This window comes from Balaenoptera physalus (assembly GCF_965194825.1).
Source record: "Balaenoptera physalus genome assembly, chromosome: 19".
NCBI lineage: Eukaryota > Metazoa > Chordata > Mammalia > Artiodactyla > Balaenopteridae > Balaenoptera > Balaenoptera physalus.
In genome coordinates, this window is record NC_138900.1 from 17,110,013 (window position 1) to 17,126,821 (window position 16,809).

At 53.1% G+C, this 16,809-nt stretch overlaps 1 protein-coding gene and 1 long non-coding RNA gene across 12 annotated transcripts; both read right to left on the bottom strand.

Annotated features, from left to right (window-relative positions):
* Positions 1-712: 712 nt before the first annotated feature.
* Positions 713-6,295, bottom strand: FXYD3 (FXYD domain containing ion transport regulator 3). Of its 11 annotated transcripts, none has more exons than XM_082437265.1 (8): positions 6,002-6,149; positions 3,418-3,481; positions 2,268-2,300; positions 2,137-2,160; positions 1,516-1,590; positions 1,400-1,436; positions 1,034-1,071; positions 713-904 (listed from the first exon to the last, which is right to left on the bottom strand). In XM_082437265.1, the coding sequence occupies exons 2-8, from the start codon at positions 3,455-3,457 to the stop codon at positions 885-887; spliced, it is 267 nt and encodes an 88-aa protein (XP_082293391.1). In that variant the 5' UTR covers positions 3,458-3,481; positions 6,002-6,149; the 3' UTR covers positions 713-884. The 11 variants fall into 11 exon arrangements, with proteins under 11 accessions (XP_082293391.1, XP_082293384.1, XP_082293388.1 ...); XM_082437258.1 differs by lacking the exon at positions 6,002-6,149 and adding an exon at positions 4,700-4,739; XM_082437262.1 differs by lacking the exons at positions 1,400-1,436; positions 1,516-1,590 and adding an exon at positions 3,576-3,670 and having other exon boundaries at positions 6,002-6,295.
* A 3,482-nt stretch (positions 6,296-9,777) lies between these two features.
* LOC309648705 lies at positions 9,778-14,316 on the bottom strand. Its single transcript, XR_014256756.1, has 2 exons — positions 14,220-14,316; positions 9,778-10,169 (listed from the first exon to the last, which is right to left on the bottom strand). It is a non-coding gene; the product is annotated as an uncharacterized lncRNA (long non-coding RNA).
* Between the last annotated feature and the right edge of the window lie 2,493 nt (positions 14,317-16,809).

Sequence of the window (16,809 nt, forward strand, 5' to 3'; positions counted from 1 at the left end):
TGGGGGGCCTCGTGGGATGTCCAAGGGATTTAAGGGCATTACTAGGGGACAGGTCGTGGGCTTATTGTTGGTCTCATGTCTTATGTATTGTAGGAGATACTTCGGGGTGTTTTGAAGGATTTTAGGCATTTTTATGGCTCTTGGGGACATTTTGGAAGTCTTATTGGGTATTGGAGACTGTCTCAAGGGAGCTTAGGGCTTGTTGGAAGTTCTCACACCATGTGGCCATTATATGTTATTAGGAGTATCATGGGGAATAATTTAAAGGTCTTACAGGACCATTTCAGCGTTAGGAAGGGTCTTTTATAATAAGATGGGGTCTGAGGTGAGTCGGAGGGTCACTATTATAATCATAAGCTATCTGGGTACACTCCCATTGTGACAGGATGATCCCACATCCTAGTTTTCCTGGGATGGTCCCACTGTCCACCTGAGTGTCCCAGCAGTCCATCTGGCTAGAGCTCCCTTTCACTCTCAAAATGTCCCCCATGTGGCTACTAGAGCATTTTAAATGGCAGATGTGGCTCCCATGGCCACGGAGGCAGAGGTCAGGCCCCATGCCGTCCGCCAGGTCATGAGGAAGCAGGCCTGTGGGCTTGTCCCAGTGGAGAGATTCAGCTGCCAGCTTCCATGCTGGCCCCCATGCACATACACTTTCTCCTGGCCCCCCAAAACCCCAACGCGCACATAAGGAGTTTCGAGGCTGCTTGGGCATGAGGCAAGATCATTTTAGAGTGAACATTGAACAAAGACCCCCTCCAGTGAGAGATGAGATGGAGCCCTGGCCAGGGGGTCTGAGAATTCCATCCTGGAGTTCAGGCTCCTGTGCAGAGCCAGGACTTGGGGAAAGAGTGGCCCTCAGTGCTCTTTCAGCTGATCCATCCTCAACAGTTATGGGCAGAGCCTGGGAGAGGTGACAGGGTCAGCTTGTGAGAGTGGATCAGGTTATTTCTCCCCAGGGGGCATACACACACACACACACACACACCTCATACCCTGTGTCCCAGTCAGCCCCATTCTGTCCCTGTCTTACCTGAAGTGATGAGAGGTGGGGCATCCCCTGGATGGTGGCTAGGAAAAGAAAAGTGGTGAGATCTCCGTTCGCCCCCGTTTATCCTCTCCCTCGAGGCTAGAGGATTCTCAGCTTGCCCCGACGTAGCTTCCTAGCTATGTTCCCACAGAGTTGTACCATCCCAGGGACCAAAGCATTTCGTGATTGGAGGCCCTCTGAGGATTCATGGCTCTGAAGAATAAACCTGGAAAATCTCAGTAGCAGGAATTCTCCAGGGCAAGACCCAGAGACCTGGCCTTTTTTTTTTTTTTTGCGAGATTTAGCTCTTTACCCCTGAAAGGTGTGTGTCCAGTGTGAGGCAGGCACAGTGCCTGGAACCCGTCTTACCGGGGCTTCCGGCTGAACTTGCATTTGCATTTCCCACCTGTTAGGAGAGAGGGCGATGTCAGGGGAGGACACCCACCGCCCCGCGCTGCCCGCTGCCCCGCCAGCTCCTCACTCACTCATGAGGACGATGATGCCGATGGCGCACAGAACCGCTGCGACGATGAGCCCGCCGACACGCAGGCTGAACCAGTCTAGGAGAAACCCAGAGGGGGCCCTCGGTGCCAGCCCGTGCCCGCCTCATCCAAACCCCCAACCGCCTGATGATATGCGTTAGGCACCCCTGATGTGGGATGCAGCAGTGGAGAGAACAGACGGCCCCCCAGCCCCCGCGCTCACTTTCCAGTCTCTACACAGCAAGCGACAGAGATCTAACGTGGGGTTAGGTAGAGAGAAGCGGTCTGAAGACAAGTAAGCAGCGCCGGGGGACGGAGGGTCAGCAGACAGCTCTTTCAGGGACAGTGGCCAGGGAGGACCCGGCTGAAGGGGCACCTTTGAGCGGAGGCCTGAGGAGGGGAGGGAGGGAGCATGGGGCTACGTGGAAGAGAGCATGCGGGTGGTTCCAAGGACCAGGCGGGCATGTCTTGTTCCCTTAATCCACTGTGTTTACTGTTCAATGCCCCAATCCTCGCCCCCGGGTCACCCCCATCAGAGCCTCACCCAACCCTGTGTGGGACCGTTGGCACGAAATCGGTCTGAGGGGTGAGTGGGGCTGCAAAGGGAGGGGCACAGGCTCTCACCATAGTAGAAAGGACTGTTTTTATCTGCAAGGAAAGAAAAATAGGACATGAATCCAGGATAAGAGTGGGGATGCAGGGGTCCTGGGGGAGACTTTGGGGGCGGGACTGGTGGAAGAGTCGGTCTGACTCACCTTCCGGGTCGTTGGCATCCAAGGCAGGCAGGCCTGGCGGGGAGAAGCAGGGTAGGAGAGAGATGGGGGTGCTGGCCTCGGCAAAGCTGGGGACAGGGCCGTTGGAGCTCCAGGCCTCAGCGTAGGGTCCCCTGATGGACAGTTCCCCACCTCCCACGGGCACAGGGGTCCAACCCCAAACTAGCTCCTCTGCACGTTCCACCTCGGAAATGAGGGTTTCCCCCGACTCAGCCCCACACCTGAAATAGGTTTTCACCTGGGTGGCTTTGGGCCACCTAGCCAGCCTTTGGCCTGATGTTTCCAGACACCTGGCTAATCCGCACCCCCTGCAGAAACGAGCGATGGTCTTGTCAAGATGACAGGTGGCTTCAGCTCCCGGGCATTCTCAGCCGTCATCTCCTGGTTCTGCCACGCCCACATCCCACCCATCCCTCACCATTCCCCTTAAAGTGACTTACTAATTATAAACTTAGTACACTTTATTTAAAAATGCAACTTTACATCACTACCCTGAATGGAATGGCAGTCTTGCCCAATGTAATGGATAAAAACAGATACAATGAAAGCAAAGGACTAGGATTGAATTCTGGCTAGAAGCAGTGGGCTGCCTTAGCTCTGAGCCTAAGCTCTGTTCTTTCTTTGTTAAAGGGAGGTTCACATTTTTATATTATATTTAAAGCACAAACACATGGTGCTTACTCTGTCCCAGGCACTCTTCTAAGTGCTTTGCAAATAGTAACTCGTTTAATCCTCACAGTGACTCTATAAGTAGGTGCTACTATTGTCCAGATGGGGAAACTGAGGCACAAGGGGCTTTGGTAACTTGCCACATAACCTCGAAACTTTTACCTCTCGTAATCAAGTGTTAAGAAGTGTTAAAGACACAGTAGCCCAGGGCTGAGACTTCTTGATATCATCAAGGAGACATCAAGACCATGCATGACGAGCTGTGTGAACCTCTGCTGTAAGAGGTCCTCCTTTATGTGTTCCTTGAAATCACCAGTGTGGCACTTCCCACCTTCCAGGAGATGCTGTCCTGAGACTCACCACCCCACAGGGGAGGCAGAAAGCACGAGAGAGCCACACGCAAGCGTGGTCAGCATGCAGCTGAGGGGGTCAGGGGAAAGGCAGTCCAGGAACGGGCACTCACCTGCCAGGAGGACGAGCAGGCTCAGGGCCACCTCTTGCATGTCGGAGAGCTGGCCTGGAGGGATCTAGGGGGAAGGTCCAGCTTTAGCAGGGCCACCGGGATGCCTCTGGTTCCCAATCCCCTGCTACTGTGCTCCTTATCCAGGGTACACAGCTCAGCCCAGGGCAGAAAGCCTGGCCTTGAAACTCGCTGGGCTGAGAGATAAGGAAGAAGGAGCCGGAAAGTGCAGTGGGGGCTGGGTGAGAACGCAGACCTGAAGGGGGAGCAGCAATAATAACTCGCTGGACGTGGACTTGAGGCTTTAAGTGAATTGCCCTGGCAACCAAATGAGGAAGGTGCCGCCCGCTGTTATTCCCATCTTACAGATGCGGAAACTGAGGCTCCAGAGGTGAAAGTGGGTGCTCAAGGTCACCTTGCCAGGAAGCGGGATTTAAACCAGACCTGGCTCTGCGGAGGCTGTTCCTAACTCAGGACTCTCTCAGGGCCTTGGGGTGTTGTGGGAAATGGGGTGTTGGGAGCCAGGTGGCAGGAGGCCCGGTTCCTGGGAGTGTCTCCCATAGACAGCTCGGAGCCTGCCCGCCCTGCCCAGACTTCGCAGAACTTGGGCTGGGCCAGGGCTGGGGACTGAGCTGGCTCCTCTTGTTGCTCTGGGCAGGATGTGGGGAGGAGAGAACTCAGAGAGGATGGGGGGAGGGGGAGGGGGGAGGGAGAGGGCAGCCCCAGCCTCATCTTCTGCCCCACACTCCTCTCACCCCACCGTCCTGCTTCTGCCCGACCCCAGTTCTTGGTCCTGCCTCTACTCCTACCAAGCTCTTCTGGCAGCAAACACTTCCTCTTTCCCCAGGTAGGCCTGCCCAGCACAAAGAACACGCTGACGCCCCCTTCCTGGCCCAGTATCAGTCCCCCTGTGTGTCCCCCTGTCCCCTCCCCCGCCCCTGCCCCACTGCCACAGCATACATTGTCCCAATCTTGATAGCAAGAGCTCACACTTAGATCCACCTTGTACTGGGCACCGCCAAATGACCTTGCTGGGTTTTCTCTCATGTAATCCCCCAAGAATCCCGGAGGCCATTGGTTATAGGCCCCATTTCACAGACAGCAAAACACATACCCTCCCTAAGCCTGGTAAAAAGCCCATTGACATTCCCTGCTCTGTCTCCTGCCCACAGCTGGAGAGCACATCCCGTCTCTCTCTCTCTCTGGCCTCCATGTAACCCCCTCCCTGAATTTCTTTCCTGGGAACCTTCTTAGCTTCCCAGTTCATCCCATATACCAGACTCACAGTTTTAATTTGAGCATTCATTTCTTTGAGCATTCAGGCAGGAAAAGGGCCTGTAGCTTTGGGGAACATTACTAAGGCGTTTAAGACCGCCCCCCAAATTTGGGGTGGTGCGGGGAGAGTTGGAGTGTGTATGTGGGCAGGACAGCCTAGTGGTTCCCGGCACAGGTCTGTAGAAGGACCACCTGTAGTCTAAAGCGAACACGTGTGCCTTTGTCACCCCACGATCACACTAATACTAGTAATAAGAGCAGGTGCTGATTGAATGTTTACCCCACACCAGGCTCTGTTCTCAGCTCTTTGCGCTTGTTCACGCATATAATCTTCGCAGCTTGATGCAGTTGGCACTATGATTAGCCCACGTCGCTGTCGCAACCCTGTCACCCCTGCGAATTCAGCTTAATGCTCTGTACTGTCACCCGGGACTCAGAGTCTCAGCGCTTCAGCCTCTTTCCATGGGAGCCTCCAAGCCTCCCTGGCCGGTGAGGGCTCCGTACACCCCCATACACCCCCTCCCCAGGCATCTCCCAGCATCCCCAGCACAAGGGGCACTGATGGGTGGTCTCAGCCGTACCCCAGCCCCTGCACGACATTTCCACCCTACTGTCCCATGGTGTGGGCTGCTGGGAGCTGGCATCCGGGCATCTGCCCCCTCCTGCCCTGTTCAGGCTGTTATTGGAAGAGGCCCCCGGGCAGCTCCAGAACTGACTGCCGTCGGTGTGAAGCCTTGGAGAGAAAGCCTGCAGACGGAGGCTGCGCCCACCCTTCTCTGCTCCGTCCTGGCCCCAGAGATCCCAGTGCTGGTGTGAGGACTTTACGCCGTCCACCCCCTACTATCGCTCTATTTCTCCATGATGGTGGCCAGGCCCTTCAGGCCTGAGCAAAATGACTCCCTTGTGTCCCTGAAGTCTCCACGCCACCTCCCCATTTTAGAGCTTCCCCAGGAAGCCACCAGCGCCCTCCCCAAGAGGCCTCCAGGACCCACATATTCCCAATGCGCGGACGCCCTGAGTCTACCTAGTCATCCACCCGATCCAGATACTTCTGTTCTACTCAGAAACCCCGATCCACCCAGACCCCCCAGTCCAGCAAACACCCCAATCCCATCTGTGGGCCTTACCTTCACCCCAGCTGGCTCACCCAGCCTCCTGTGCGGAGAATGATGGGGAGGGGGGGCTTTCTCTAATCTGCTCCCCCAGCAAAGGACCTTGAAGAGGGAAGGTTCTAGGGGTCTTTAGCAGAGAGCAGTGGAGGGAGGGGCAGAGCCAAGAAGGGGTTGGAGGGAGGGGGGCCCCAGCCCCTCACCTGCGTGCTCCACAGGCCGCGCGGAGGTTCAGGTTCCGGGAGAGAGCCGGGCTGCTTAGCCTGAGTCCTGCCTTTATCCGCAGCCTCCACGCCCTAAGCAAACCTGGGCAGGTAGAGAACTAGTCTGACTCCCTAAAGCTCAGGGGCTCTCTCACCTCACACCTGCTCTTAAAGAGACAGTTCCAACCCCCAACCACTAGTGGCAGGGAGCTCCCTGGGGTCTCTAGGGTCACAGCAGCCTTAGGCGAGGCAGAAGGAGAATGCGATGAGGGCTGGAACTCTGCCCCGCACATCCAGGGAGGCGGCTTTCTCCAGTCTCCTGCCCCTCAGAAAAGGACCTGGAAGGAGGAGGGGTTCAGGTCTTTAACGGCAGAGCTTCTGCCTGGCGGGCGGTGGGGGGAAGGCCATGCTTTGGTTGTAATAACCTAATCTCTTTTACTTAGATTGTGTGTTGTCCTTGGAGGGGGGATGGGTGGCCATTGCGGGAGATCTAAAGTCCTCCTCCGGGCCACTTGTTGCTGTTGACACAGTTTGAGGGTCAGCAGAAGATGCTGATAGGACCAAGGTCATGAGGTGGGGACGGGATGCACGGGGGGGGGGAGGGGGGTAAGTGGGGATTGAGCTGTTGGGCCGTAGACCATGACTTCTCCCCCATCGTGCCCATCATGGCCTAGGGAGACTGGGACCTGGTTCCCAGCACCAGGCAGACCTTCCCAGCCTGGGTTCTCCCCAAGGGTGCTGGGAGCCAGATGTCTCCACAGTGGGTGTTGGGACGGGGGCTGTCTCTCACCCCAGATAAGGCCATTGCACTGTGCAAGGCTCCCTTCCCCTCCTTCCTCCCTCTCCTGCCCCTCCTCCTCATGGCATTCCTTCCAGCTGGGGTCTGTGCAGGCCCCCACTTGTTCCCCGTTGGGGTGCCCCCTCCCCCCAATTCCGCCTTTTTAGACAGAGGGACTTTTGTCTGGGGGCTGGATGGAGAACAAGGCGCCTTTGAGTGTCTGGCGGAGGATTGGGGTCACGGGGAGGGGCAGGGCCTTCCTAGGGTGGTTCTGCACTGGCCACCAGCTGGACTCCAGGCGACCCCCAACACCATCGCGGGGGTGGGAGGGGGGTGCAGGAGCCAGGCCGGGGAGAGGGTACCATGGGGAGTGTGGAGGGCAGGACAGGGAGAGGGGCTTTTGAGGTCAAGGCTCTGCTGGGGGCAGGGAAAAAGGACCCCCCCCCACGACTTCTCAGCAGGGAGGGGGAAGGGTGGGGCAAGGAACGCCCGCCCAGCTACACGCTTTCTTTATGTGGGTCCCTTGGGCAATTTCTCAATCCCAGGCCCTCGACTAAGACAGGGTCTCCCTACAACTCCCACCAAGGAGGGGCCAGTCCCTGCCAAGAGTGGGGCTCAGTCAGGGTGGGGCTCAGTCGAAGCAGGAGGTTCAGAGGGAGATAGAAACAGAGAAGGGGAGGCCTGGTGGGGGAGGATCCCAGTCCAGCTGAGGGGGTCTTTGTGTCCGGTCAGATAACATCTCTTGCCCAGACATTTCAAGATTGCGATGTTCCTTTTAAGACCCTTCTGGTGGTCTTGGGGATGGGGTGGTGTCTCCCTCTGCTGGGAAGTCCAGGAACTGCATGCGTCCGAGACAGAAGGGGCGAGTGCTGGGTGGCTAGGAGGGATGCTTCAATCCTTCACCTGTGCCGGAGTCTGCACACTCAGATGCCAATGGGGCCAGGAAAGAATCATGAATGAGTGAAGCAGGACAGGCATGAGACTATAAGGTACGGTGGCAGCTGGGCAAACAGAACTATTGTCCTGTCTAAAGGGCAGCCACCGGGACTTCCCTGGTGGCGCAGTGGTTCAGAATCTGCCTGCCAATGCAGGGGACACGGGTTCGAGCCCTGGTCCGGGAAGATCCCACATGTCGCTGAGCAACTAAGCCCGTACGCCACAACTACCGAGCCTCAGCTCTAGAGCCAGTGAGCCGCAACTACTGAGCCCGCATGCCACAACTACTGAAGCCCATGCACCTAGAGCCCGTGCTCTGCAACAAGAGAAGCCACCACAATGAGAAGCCCACGCACCGCAATGAAGAGTACCCCCACTCGCCGCAACTAGAGAAAGCCCGCGCGCAGCAACGAAGACCCAATGCAGCCAAAAATAAAAATAAAATGTTTAAATGAATAAAGGGCAGCCACCAAAAACACTGGCTCAAGCTCATGTGGACAGATACAGAAGTACCTCCCAGACATCTTGCTATGGGAAAAAAAGCAAGATGTAGAGACACATACTACCATTTGTAAGGGGAAAAATAATGTATATTCATATACTTATAAATGAATGAAGTATCTTTGGAGATTGGCACACATGGCTGCTTCTGAAGAGGAAGACCGAGAGGCTGGGAGATGGCTGGGAAGGGAGACTCACTTAAGCTCATGCACCCTCTTCTACCTTCTGAATTTTAAATCCTACAAGTGTACTACTTTGAAAAAAAGTTTAATTAAAAGAATTTCAAGGATAACCTCTACACAGTTCTAGCCAATTGCTTCTATACTTTCAAAAGATGTCAGGAACCTGAACCTTTATGTAGAGTTCCCAATATTAAAAGTTGGCTCAAGGAATACCCTGGCGGTCCAGTGGTTAGGACTCGGCACTTTTACTGCTGTGGCCGAGGTTCAATACCTGGTTGGGAACTAAGATCCCATAAGCCACGTGGTGCGGCCAAAAAACAAAAAAAGGCTCAGATTTTTTAAAAATTATGCAGGTCAGACAAAACAAATCTAAGGGCTGGTTTCAGCCTGGGGGGACCACCAATTAGAGCCTTCTGCAAACTTCATTCCCTGAAGTTTTAATCACATGGTCTTGCATTTGGATGTTTATAAGCCTATACCTAACCCAGGGTGGAACAGAATGTGCCCCATCCAAGCGGATGTTGGGCAGGGGCTGGGACTTAGGGCAGGACTTGAGACTCCCGTGTGGATGGGTACAGGTGTGAACACTGAGACCCTGGGGAAGGTCTGCAGGGAGTGGAGTGCATATGCAGCCTCTTGCATCTTATTGGGGGTTGAATCTCTTTTGGGATGAGTCTTCTAGGCCTGCTTGACTTCAGTCATATTCAACATGTGTCCAGTTATTTATATATGTATATGTGTTGTGTGTTTATGTTTATATACAAATATATGTGTTATATATTATCATATTATATAGATAATAAAGCCATTTGGAATATTTCTCCTTCATTTTGCTTATGAGATCATTTGGGGTTTTTTGTCTGTTTTTTGGTTTTGGGGTTTTTTAAATTAATTATTTATTTATTTATGGCTGCGTTGAGTCTTTGTTGCTGCACGCAGGCTTTCTCTAGTTGCAGCGAGCGGGGGCTACTCTTCGTTGCGGTGCACGGGCTTCTCATTGTGGTGGCTTCTCTTGTTGCGGAGCACGGGCTCTAGGCGCGCAGGCTTCAGTAGTTGTGGCTCACGGGCTCAGTAGTTGTGGCTTGCGGACTCTAGAACACAGCCTCAGTAGTTGTGGCGCATGGGCTTAGCTGCTCCGCAGCATGTGGGATCTTCCCGGACCAGGGCTCGAACCCGTGTTCCCTGCATTGGCAGGCAGATTCTTAATCACTGCGCCACCAGGGAAGCCCGAAATCATTTGCTGAAGCAGAGATTAGCTGTGATTTCTCAGTATCCTGGGAATTCTTGCGAAATGAGCAAAACCAAACCTACAGACAGTTTCTGAACATCACAAAGTTTTCAGGAATGCCGAATTCAAGTACAAAATCAAGGCTGTGGGGTGTTTTGTAGTCACCAATTCAAAGTTTTAGTAATTGGGGTTTTGCCATTTGCTTTTGCTAGTCAGGGCTCAGTCATTTTATTGCTCTTCTCTTGAGGCTGTATTTCTTCAGGATCCTGGCAAATTCATAGGCCCTAAATGGGCCAGCCTGGGCTGTGGGAGCTGGAAGCACCCGGACCCATGAGAGGGGTCCTGGTGGGGCTGGGGCCTCACCTTCCCAGGTAGAGGCTGAGAGGCTGGGCTGGGGGGCTGGGAGGCTGGGAAGGCGTGATCACAGTGACGCTCCAAGCTCCTACTTCCTGGGCAAGACGGGGACAGAGATACCCCTGGGCAGACAAATGAGGCCTCCTGCGGCTCTGTGGGGCTGCTCCCCGTGGCCTCAGAATTCAGTACCTGTGGGAAAAAAGAGGGAGCTGGCAGGTCCTGTCTTGACACTTTGGGGGTGTGGCTGTGGGCATGTTGCTGTCTGCCTGGCTTCCAGGCGCCACATGAGGTGCCAGACAAGGCGACTTAAGGTTAACAGGCCCCTTGAGATCTGCACTCTGTGCTGCTCAGTCATCACCCGCCAAGAGAAGTTGGAAAGGTTGATTTTTACGATGAAATCTCCTGATTTTTAAATGTTGGTAACTGACTTTTAATTTCCCTAACACTTTGTGTACCAAATGAAATGTGTCCAAGGTCGGATCTGGCCCTATGGCCACCTGTGTGAGTCTCTATCTTAGGGACTAGGCAAGCTCGGGGTGGGGCAGGGGGGAGGTTCAGGTACCACCATCCCCCGCCCCCGCGCTACCCCTCTTCCCCTCCAGGCATGTTTCTGCCTCAGGGCCTTTGCAACAGCTGTTCCCTCTGTCTGGGATTCTTCTCCCACATGTCAGTACATAATGTCTTATTCCCTTACCTCCTTCAAGTCCTGGCTGAAGACGTGGCCTTCCCTGATCACCCTATTTAAAATCACATCCACCCTCTCCCTTTCTATTCCCTTCTGACTTATCTACCTTCAAAGCATATTCCAGGAAACTCCTCTTTGCTTCTTTGATTATCCGCCTCCCCTGCTGGCATGTCAGGTCCTCCCCCAAATTTTCATCTGAATTATATATAGAACAACGCCTGGCAGTAATGGTGCTCCTGAAGTATTTCTTAAATAATAAGAGAAAGGAGCTCTTATGCCCCCCGTCACCATCACAGAGGCCTTGCCGGAGTGAGGCGGGGGGTGCTAATGGGGGCAGGTGGGCAAGGGGGACCACATTTGCTGACAGTCCTGGACCAGTTTCCTCATCACTGGGGATGGGGGCTTGGGCTGATGGCTAGGAGTCCTGAGTGTGAGTTGGAATTATAGGGAAGCAGGAGAGGGGATTGGGGGTTTGAGAGGGGAGCCCTGCAGCCTCCTCCCAGCCTGTCTCAGTCCCTGAGACAAGGATCTCAAACTGGCGGCCCCCGGGCCAACCCAACGATTGTACATGTTTGCTTGAGTTCAAAGAGTGTTGCAAAAATTCACTGTTGCCAACATTTAAACTCGGGATATTTCAACATAACAAGCTGCATGTTCAGCTTCTCGTGGAAGATCTGGCCTAACTGGGCCACATTCCACCTTGGCATTAGTTGTTGGAGGGGCATGTCTGTCTCTCCGGGGTGACCCAGGCCCCATCTTCCCCTGATAGGAAGCTTCAAGGGAGGGAGGGAGGCAGAGGGAGACCCACAGTTGCTCTGGTCCCAGGCCTGCTCCTGTCACCTCCCATCTGAGACCCACTCTCTGCCTATGTGGCCACCATTACAGCAAAGACCCTGGACACACGCATCCTGGGGGACTCATCCCTGGGGGATGTATCATGGTGCGGTTCAGGCAGGAAAAATCCCCAGGACTGTCATCCCGAGTCTGCCTGAGGTCAGGGGAAAAGGCATGATTACAGAAAAACCTGGTGATATTTTGAGACTCCCTCCCAAAAAGTCTTTGGCAACTAGCATCAGAAAAGACCAAGCCTTGTAAAATGCCTGCACACAGAAGGGGCAGGAGAACACTTCTGAGATGCAAGAACTCAGAAAAAATTATGAACATAGGTAGAGACATAGAGAGGTAAAGCAAATGAGGCAAACTATTAAGAATTGGGGAATCTCCGTGAAGCGTATTTGGGTTCATTGTACTGTTTATGTAACTTTTCTGTAGTTAAAAAAAAAAATCAAAATAAAAGTTGGGGAGAATCAATAAAATTTTTTTAATTAACATTTACACAAAAATAATAAAACACAAGATCAAAAAACAACGGAGGAAAAATAAATTCAGAATTGGGTAACCTAAATGTTAAATAAACAGAATTTAATTGAACTTTGGATATCATGTATTTATGTATATACTATACAATAAATAAATATTATTTATAAATAAATATATATATACATTTTTTCCCTTTTAGATAAAAGCCTGTGTTCTTCCCCCCCACACACAATGTCTTCCTTTTCCTTCTCTCGGATCAGTCCCTGACCCCTTGGTACCCACTCTGCCCCTCCCGCTAGCCGTGGGTGCCTTACCCACGCCTGGCTGCCCGGCCCTGGCCTGGTAGGGGGGCCCTGAGGCTCTGAGGCTGATGCTAGGGCTGGCAGGCTCCTGCTTGGCTGCAGAGGCAGGGAGATGAGTCTGCAGTTCTAAGAGCTTGGCTGGCAGCCGCTGCCATGCAGAGGCACTGACCAGGCAGCCCTCTGGCAGCCAGGGCCCCTGACATCTCAGTCTTCCCATCTCCCTTCCCCCTGCACCTTGGCATCCAAGAAGGCAGTGCTGAGAGCCAACTGCACACCCCTGTACATCCCTGAGTCATTACCTGCTATTGCTAACTGCCTCTCTCTGTTGTCAACTAACAATCCTGCAACGTGTGGGGCTGTGGGACTTACCACTTGCTAGGCAGGCATTGTTCTCCCAGTGGAGGAAACTGTGGCACAGAGGAGCTCAGTCACCTCCCCACAAGACACACAGTTATTTAAGGGTCAAAGTTGGGATTCCAAGGCAGGTTGTCTGGCTCCACACCCTGTGAGCGTGTAGGACCAAGGGCCCTGCATAATTTTGTGGGTCCCAAGAACAGACAGCAGGTCAGAAGAGGGAATGAGACACCAGAGAATATTGCCAGAACCAACCACTCCTCCCCTGCCACTGCCCCCACCCTGGCCCAGCCTCCATCCTCTCCCTCCTGGACCATCACACAGCCTCTGCCCTGGTCTCCCTGCTCCCATCCCGCCCCTTACAGTCAGCTTCACACACACAGCCAGAGGGAGCCTGTGAACCCCTGAGTCAGATCAGGGCCCTCCTCTGGCTGCATCTCACTCCTGGTAAAAGCCAAGGTCCTCACCATGACCCGCAACCTGTAAGTCACTCCCCTACCTGGTCCCCCATCACTTCTCCTCCCCATCGCTCACTCACTTACTCAGCTGTAGACACACTGGCCTCCCCGCTGTTCCTCCAACCCACTAGGTGCCTTTCCAGCCCCAGGACCTTTGCACTTGCCGTTCCCTCTACCGAGCTCACTCTTCTCACAGATGTCACATGGGTCCCTCCCTCATCTTCTTTTTTCAGGGCTTTGCTCAAATACCACCTTCTTGATGAGGCTTTCCTTGGCTACTTGATTTAAAACCACATCTTCAAGGGCTTCCCTGGTGGCACAGTGGTTGGGAATCCGCCTGCCAATGCAGGGGACACGGGTTCAAGCCCTGGTCTGGGAGGATCCCACGTGCTGCAGAGCAACTAAGCCCGTGAGCCGCAACTACTGAGCCCGCGCGCCTAGAGCCCATGCTCTGCAACAGGAGAGGCCACCGCAGTGAGAAGCCTGCACACCGCAACGGGGGGTAGCCTCCGCTTGCCGCAACTAGAGAGAAGCCTGCGTGCAGCAGCAAAGACCCAATGCGGCTAAGAATAAAATAAATAAAATTTAAAAAAAAACAAAAAAACCACATCTTCAGTCTGGAAACCACCTCGCCCCACCCTGTTCTCTATTTTTTTCTGTAGCGCTAGCATATATCACCTCCTGACGTGCTGTGTAATTATATGCTTATTGGTTATATTTATTCTCCCTCCCACGTCCCGAAATGTCAGCTCTGGGAGGGAGGGGCCTTCCTTGGCTGTTCAATGGAACACAGTCCTCTGTGTCCCCAGCACAAAGTCTGGCACATAGTAGGTGCTCAGGAAATATGTGTTGTGTGAATGAATGAAAACCATTCTTGAGAGTTACTATGTCCCAGGACCCATAACAGAAGAATCAGTTACCCCCCTCCCCTTTCCTTTAGTGGATCACACTTTGGAGGCACCCAAACCCACAGGTGGGGAGGGAAGGATCTCAGAGGCAGAAAACCTAGGTTCAAATCCTAGCTCCACCTCTTTCTCACTGAGTGACCTTGGGCTAGCAAGTCTTCTTCCCCGGGCCTCAGTTTCCCCATCTATACAATGGGGATAAGACTAATACTCACCCGGTAGGGCTGCCCTTTGGATTCAATGGGGTTGTTGTGTGGGATGCTGACAGCATGACTAATTCTGAAAGCTGGTTCCCTTCCTGGAAGGGGGTGGGGTGGGAGGGGCACAGCTGTGTGTTTTCCAACAGCCAACAATGGAACTCTTGTAGGAGGAGCCCTCAGGCATGGAAAACACATCCACCCCTGTGGGTTTCAGACAAAAGTCTCAGGTCTCAGAAGGGATGTTTTCCAGCGCATTTACATTCTTTGAAGATTGTTGCAACAAGAAATACTGGTTTGGGAATATGAGCCCACTGGAGTGGGCTCCCATTTTATCCTTCTCCCTACAATGAGCAGCTGTGAGGGTTGGAGGGATCTCTCCTACGTACAGCTCCTAAGGCTAGGACCAGATAGGCTTAAGACAATCCCTGGGCCACAGCGATTGGCTCAGTGGGGTCCAATCAAAGTGAAACACAGGAATTTTGGTTTAGTAGTTGAGGGAAGAAAAGATTTGGGTTTTGCTTCGGACAGTGGAGAAAGCGCATTTGAGGCCTGGAAGTTGAAGTCATTTTGCCACCACCAGAAAAGCCTGCCTGAGGACAAAGCTAACACCATGGAGGACCACAGACCAAGAGAAATGCTGATAAATAGAGTCTGCACCCTGATCAAGTCATGCCAGCTCTCCCTCTGGAACTTTCAGTTATACACTCTAAAATTTTGACTTGAGTTAGTTTTAGTAAGTTTTCCTGTTATTTGTAAACAAAAACAACCAAACCGGTATACAGAAAAATTCTGTGGACCCAGAATTACTACACTTTCCCTAGGATATGTCACATGATTTAGTACTTAGTTTCAGCCAAATCATTTCTTTTAGCTTCAGTCAGCTCAAGCATCTCCAGGGGTCAATGAGTGCTTACCTTGGCCAGATCAATGCTCTCTCTCTCTCTGTAAACAAACCTGGGTCCCATTCACTTGGATAGACATCTTTGAAATGGACCTGTCCTCCCTCCCAACCTCCACCTTGAAAAAGAACAATGTGCTGGAGGAGCCACAAGACTTTGCAAAGACAGAAGCACAAATGCCTGGGAACTCAGCAGTCCTCCCATTGAAGGTGTGAGTGCCCAGAGGCCTGGCAGGTGCCTGGGGAGAGCGGGTGGCACCCAAAAATGCCCCTCAGGGTCCCACACTCCTGCCCAGACCCGCAGGAGGAGGGGGAGAAGGGCACAGCATTGGTGGAAGACACGCAGTGTCAGTAATGCCCACGGTGTTCCCCCGGTGGTACCTGCCCCCATGGAGAGGCCACACTGGACGGTGGGCACGCCGTCAGTGCCGCTGAGCACAAAGCCTGTGTCACACTGGCAGCCCTCCTGTTGGGCAGATGTCGGGCAGGGTGGGCTCAGCGCAGGAGCTGGGACACGAAGAGCCGCAGAGCTTGTGGTGGCTGTGGGGAGGGCAGACCAGCTCTGGAGGAAGACAGATGAGAGTTGATATCTAGCCAAGCATTACTCTTCTGGAAAGTATCCAACCAGAAGAGGACCAAGGGAGCAGAGGGAGGGTTGAGGGGGCCGAGGGCAGGTCATAAGGGCAGGGGGAAGGTGGGGGTATCATCAGGAGGTAATGTGAGAGTGATGATGACGCTGGTGATGGTACTGATGATGGTGTTGATCGTGGCGATGGAGAGGAGGATGGTGGTGGTAATGATGATGATGGAGGTGATCATGGTGATGGTGATGCTGGAGATGACGATAGTGATGAGGATGGTCTGAGATAACATTTCCTGAACACTTACTATACACCGGGCTCTGCTCTATGCTTCCTCAGGGTATTATATTTTATACTTATTCATATCTTCTTCCTGAATTCACTGAAGAAAACTGAGTTAGCCAGAAACCATGCAAGGTCATTATCATCTCATTGATGAAAAGAACTACCCATAATTGAGCAGATACCAGGCGCTTGCTTTTCATATAGCATCTTGTTTACACCTCACAGCAACCCCAGGAGACAGGGACTTTCATCACCCCCTTTCATAGATAAGGAAACTGAGACCAAGAGAGGTTAAGTGACTTGCCCAAGGTCATACGACTACTGAGTGTCAGAGCTGGGATTTGAAGGCTATTGGGTTCCACTGTGCCTGGACTCCCACTTAGCAAGAATCATCTGGGGAGAGCAGCGCCAACCCCATAGGAAGGACAGACTCCCACATTTGCCTGGCCTCCCGTCATTATGTTTTTTCAATTGGGGTATAGTTGCTTTACAGTGCTGTGTTAGTTTCTGCTGTATAGAGAAGCGAATCAGCGACATGTATACCTATATCCCCTCTTTTTCGGATTTCCTTCCCATTTAGGTCACCACAGAGCACTGAGTCGAGTTCCCTGTGCTATACAGCAGTCTCCCCTCATTATTACATCTGCATCAGCCATTTGCCTGCCTGGCTCCACTGGCATTTGGGTTTCTGAGCCCTGAAGAAGCAGCAAGAAACCATCTGGAGGGTGTAGACACACATCAGGAAATGTAAAGACAGGTGAAGGGCAGCAGACAGGGGTCAGAAGGGTGGGCAAGTCAGTCCACATGAGGGCTCAGGTGCTCAGCCAAAGGCTTGCACTTC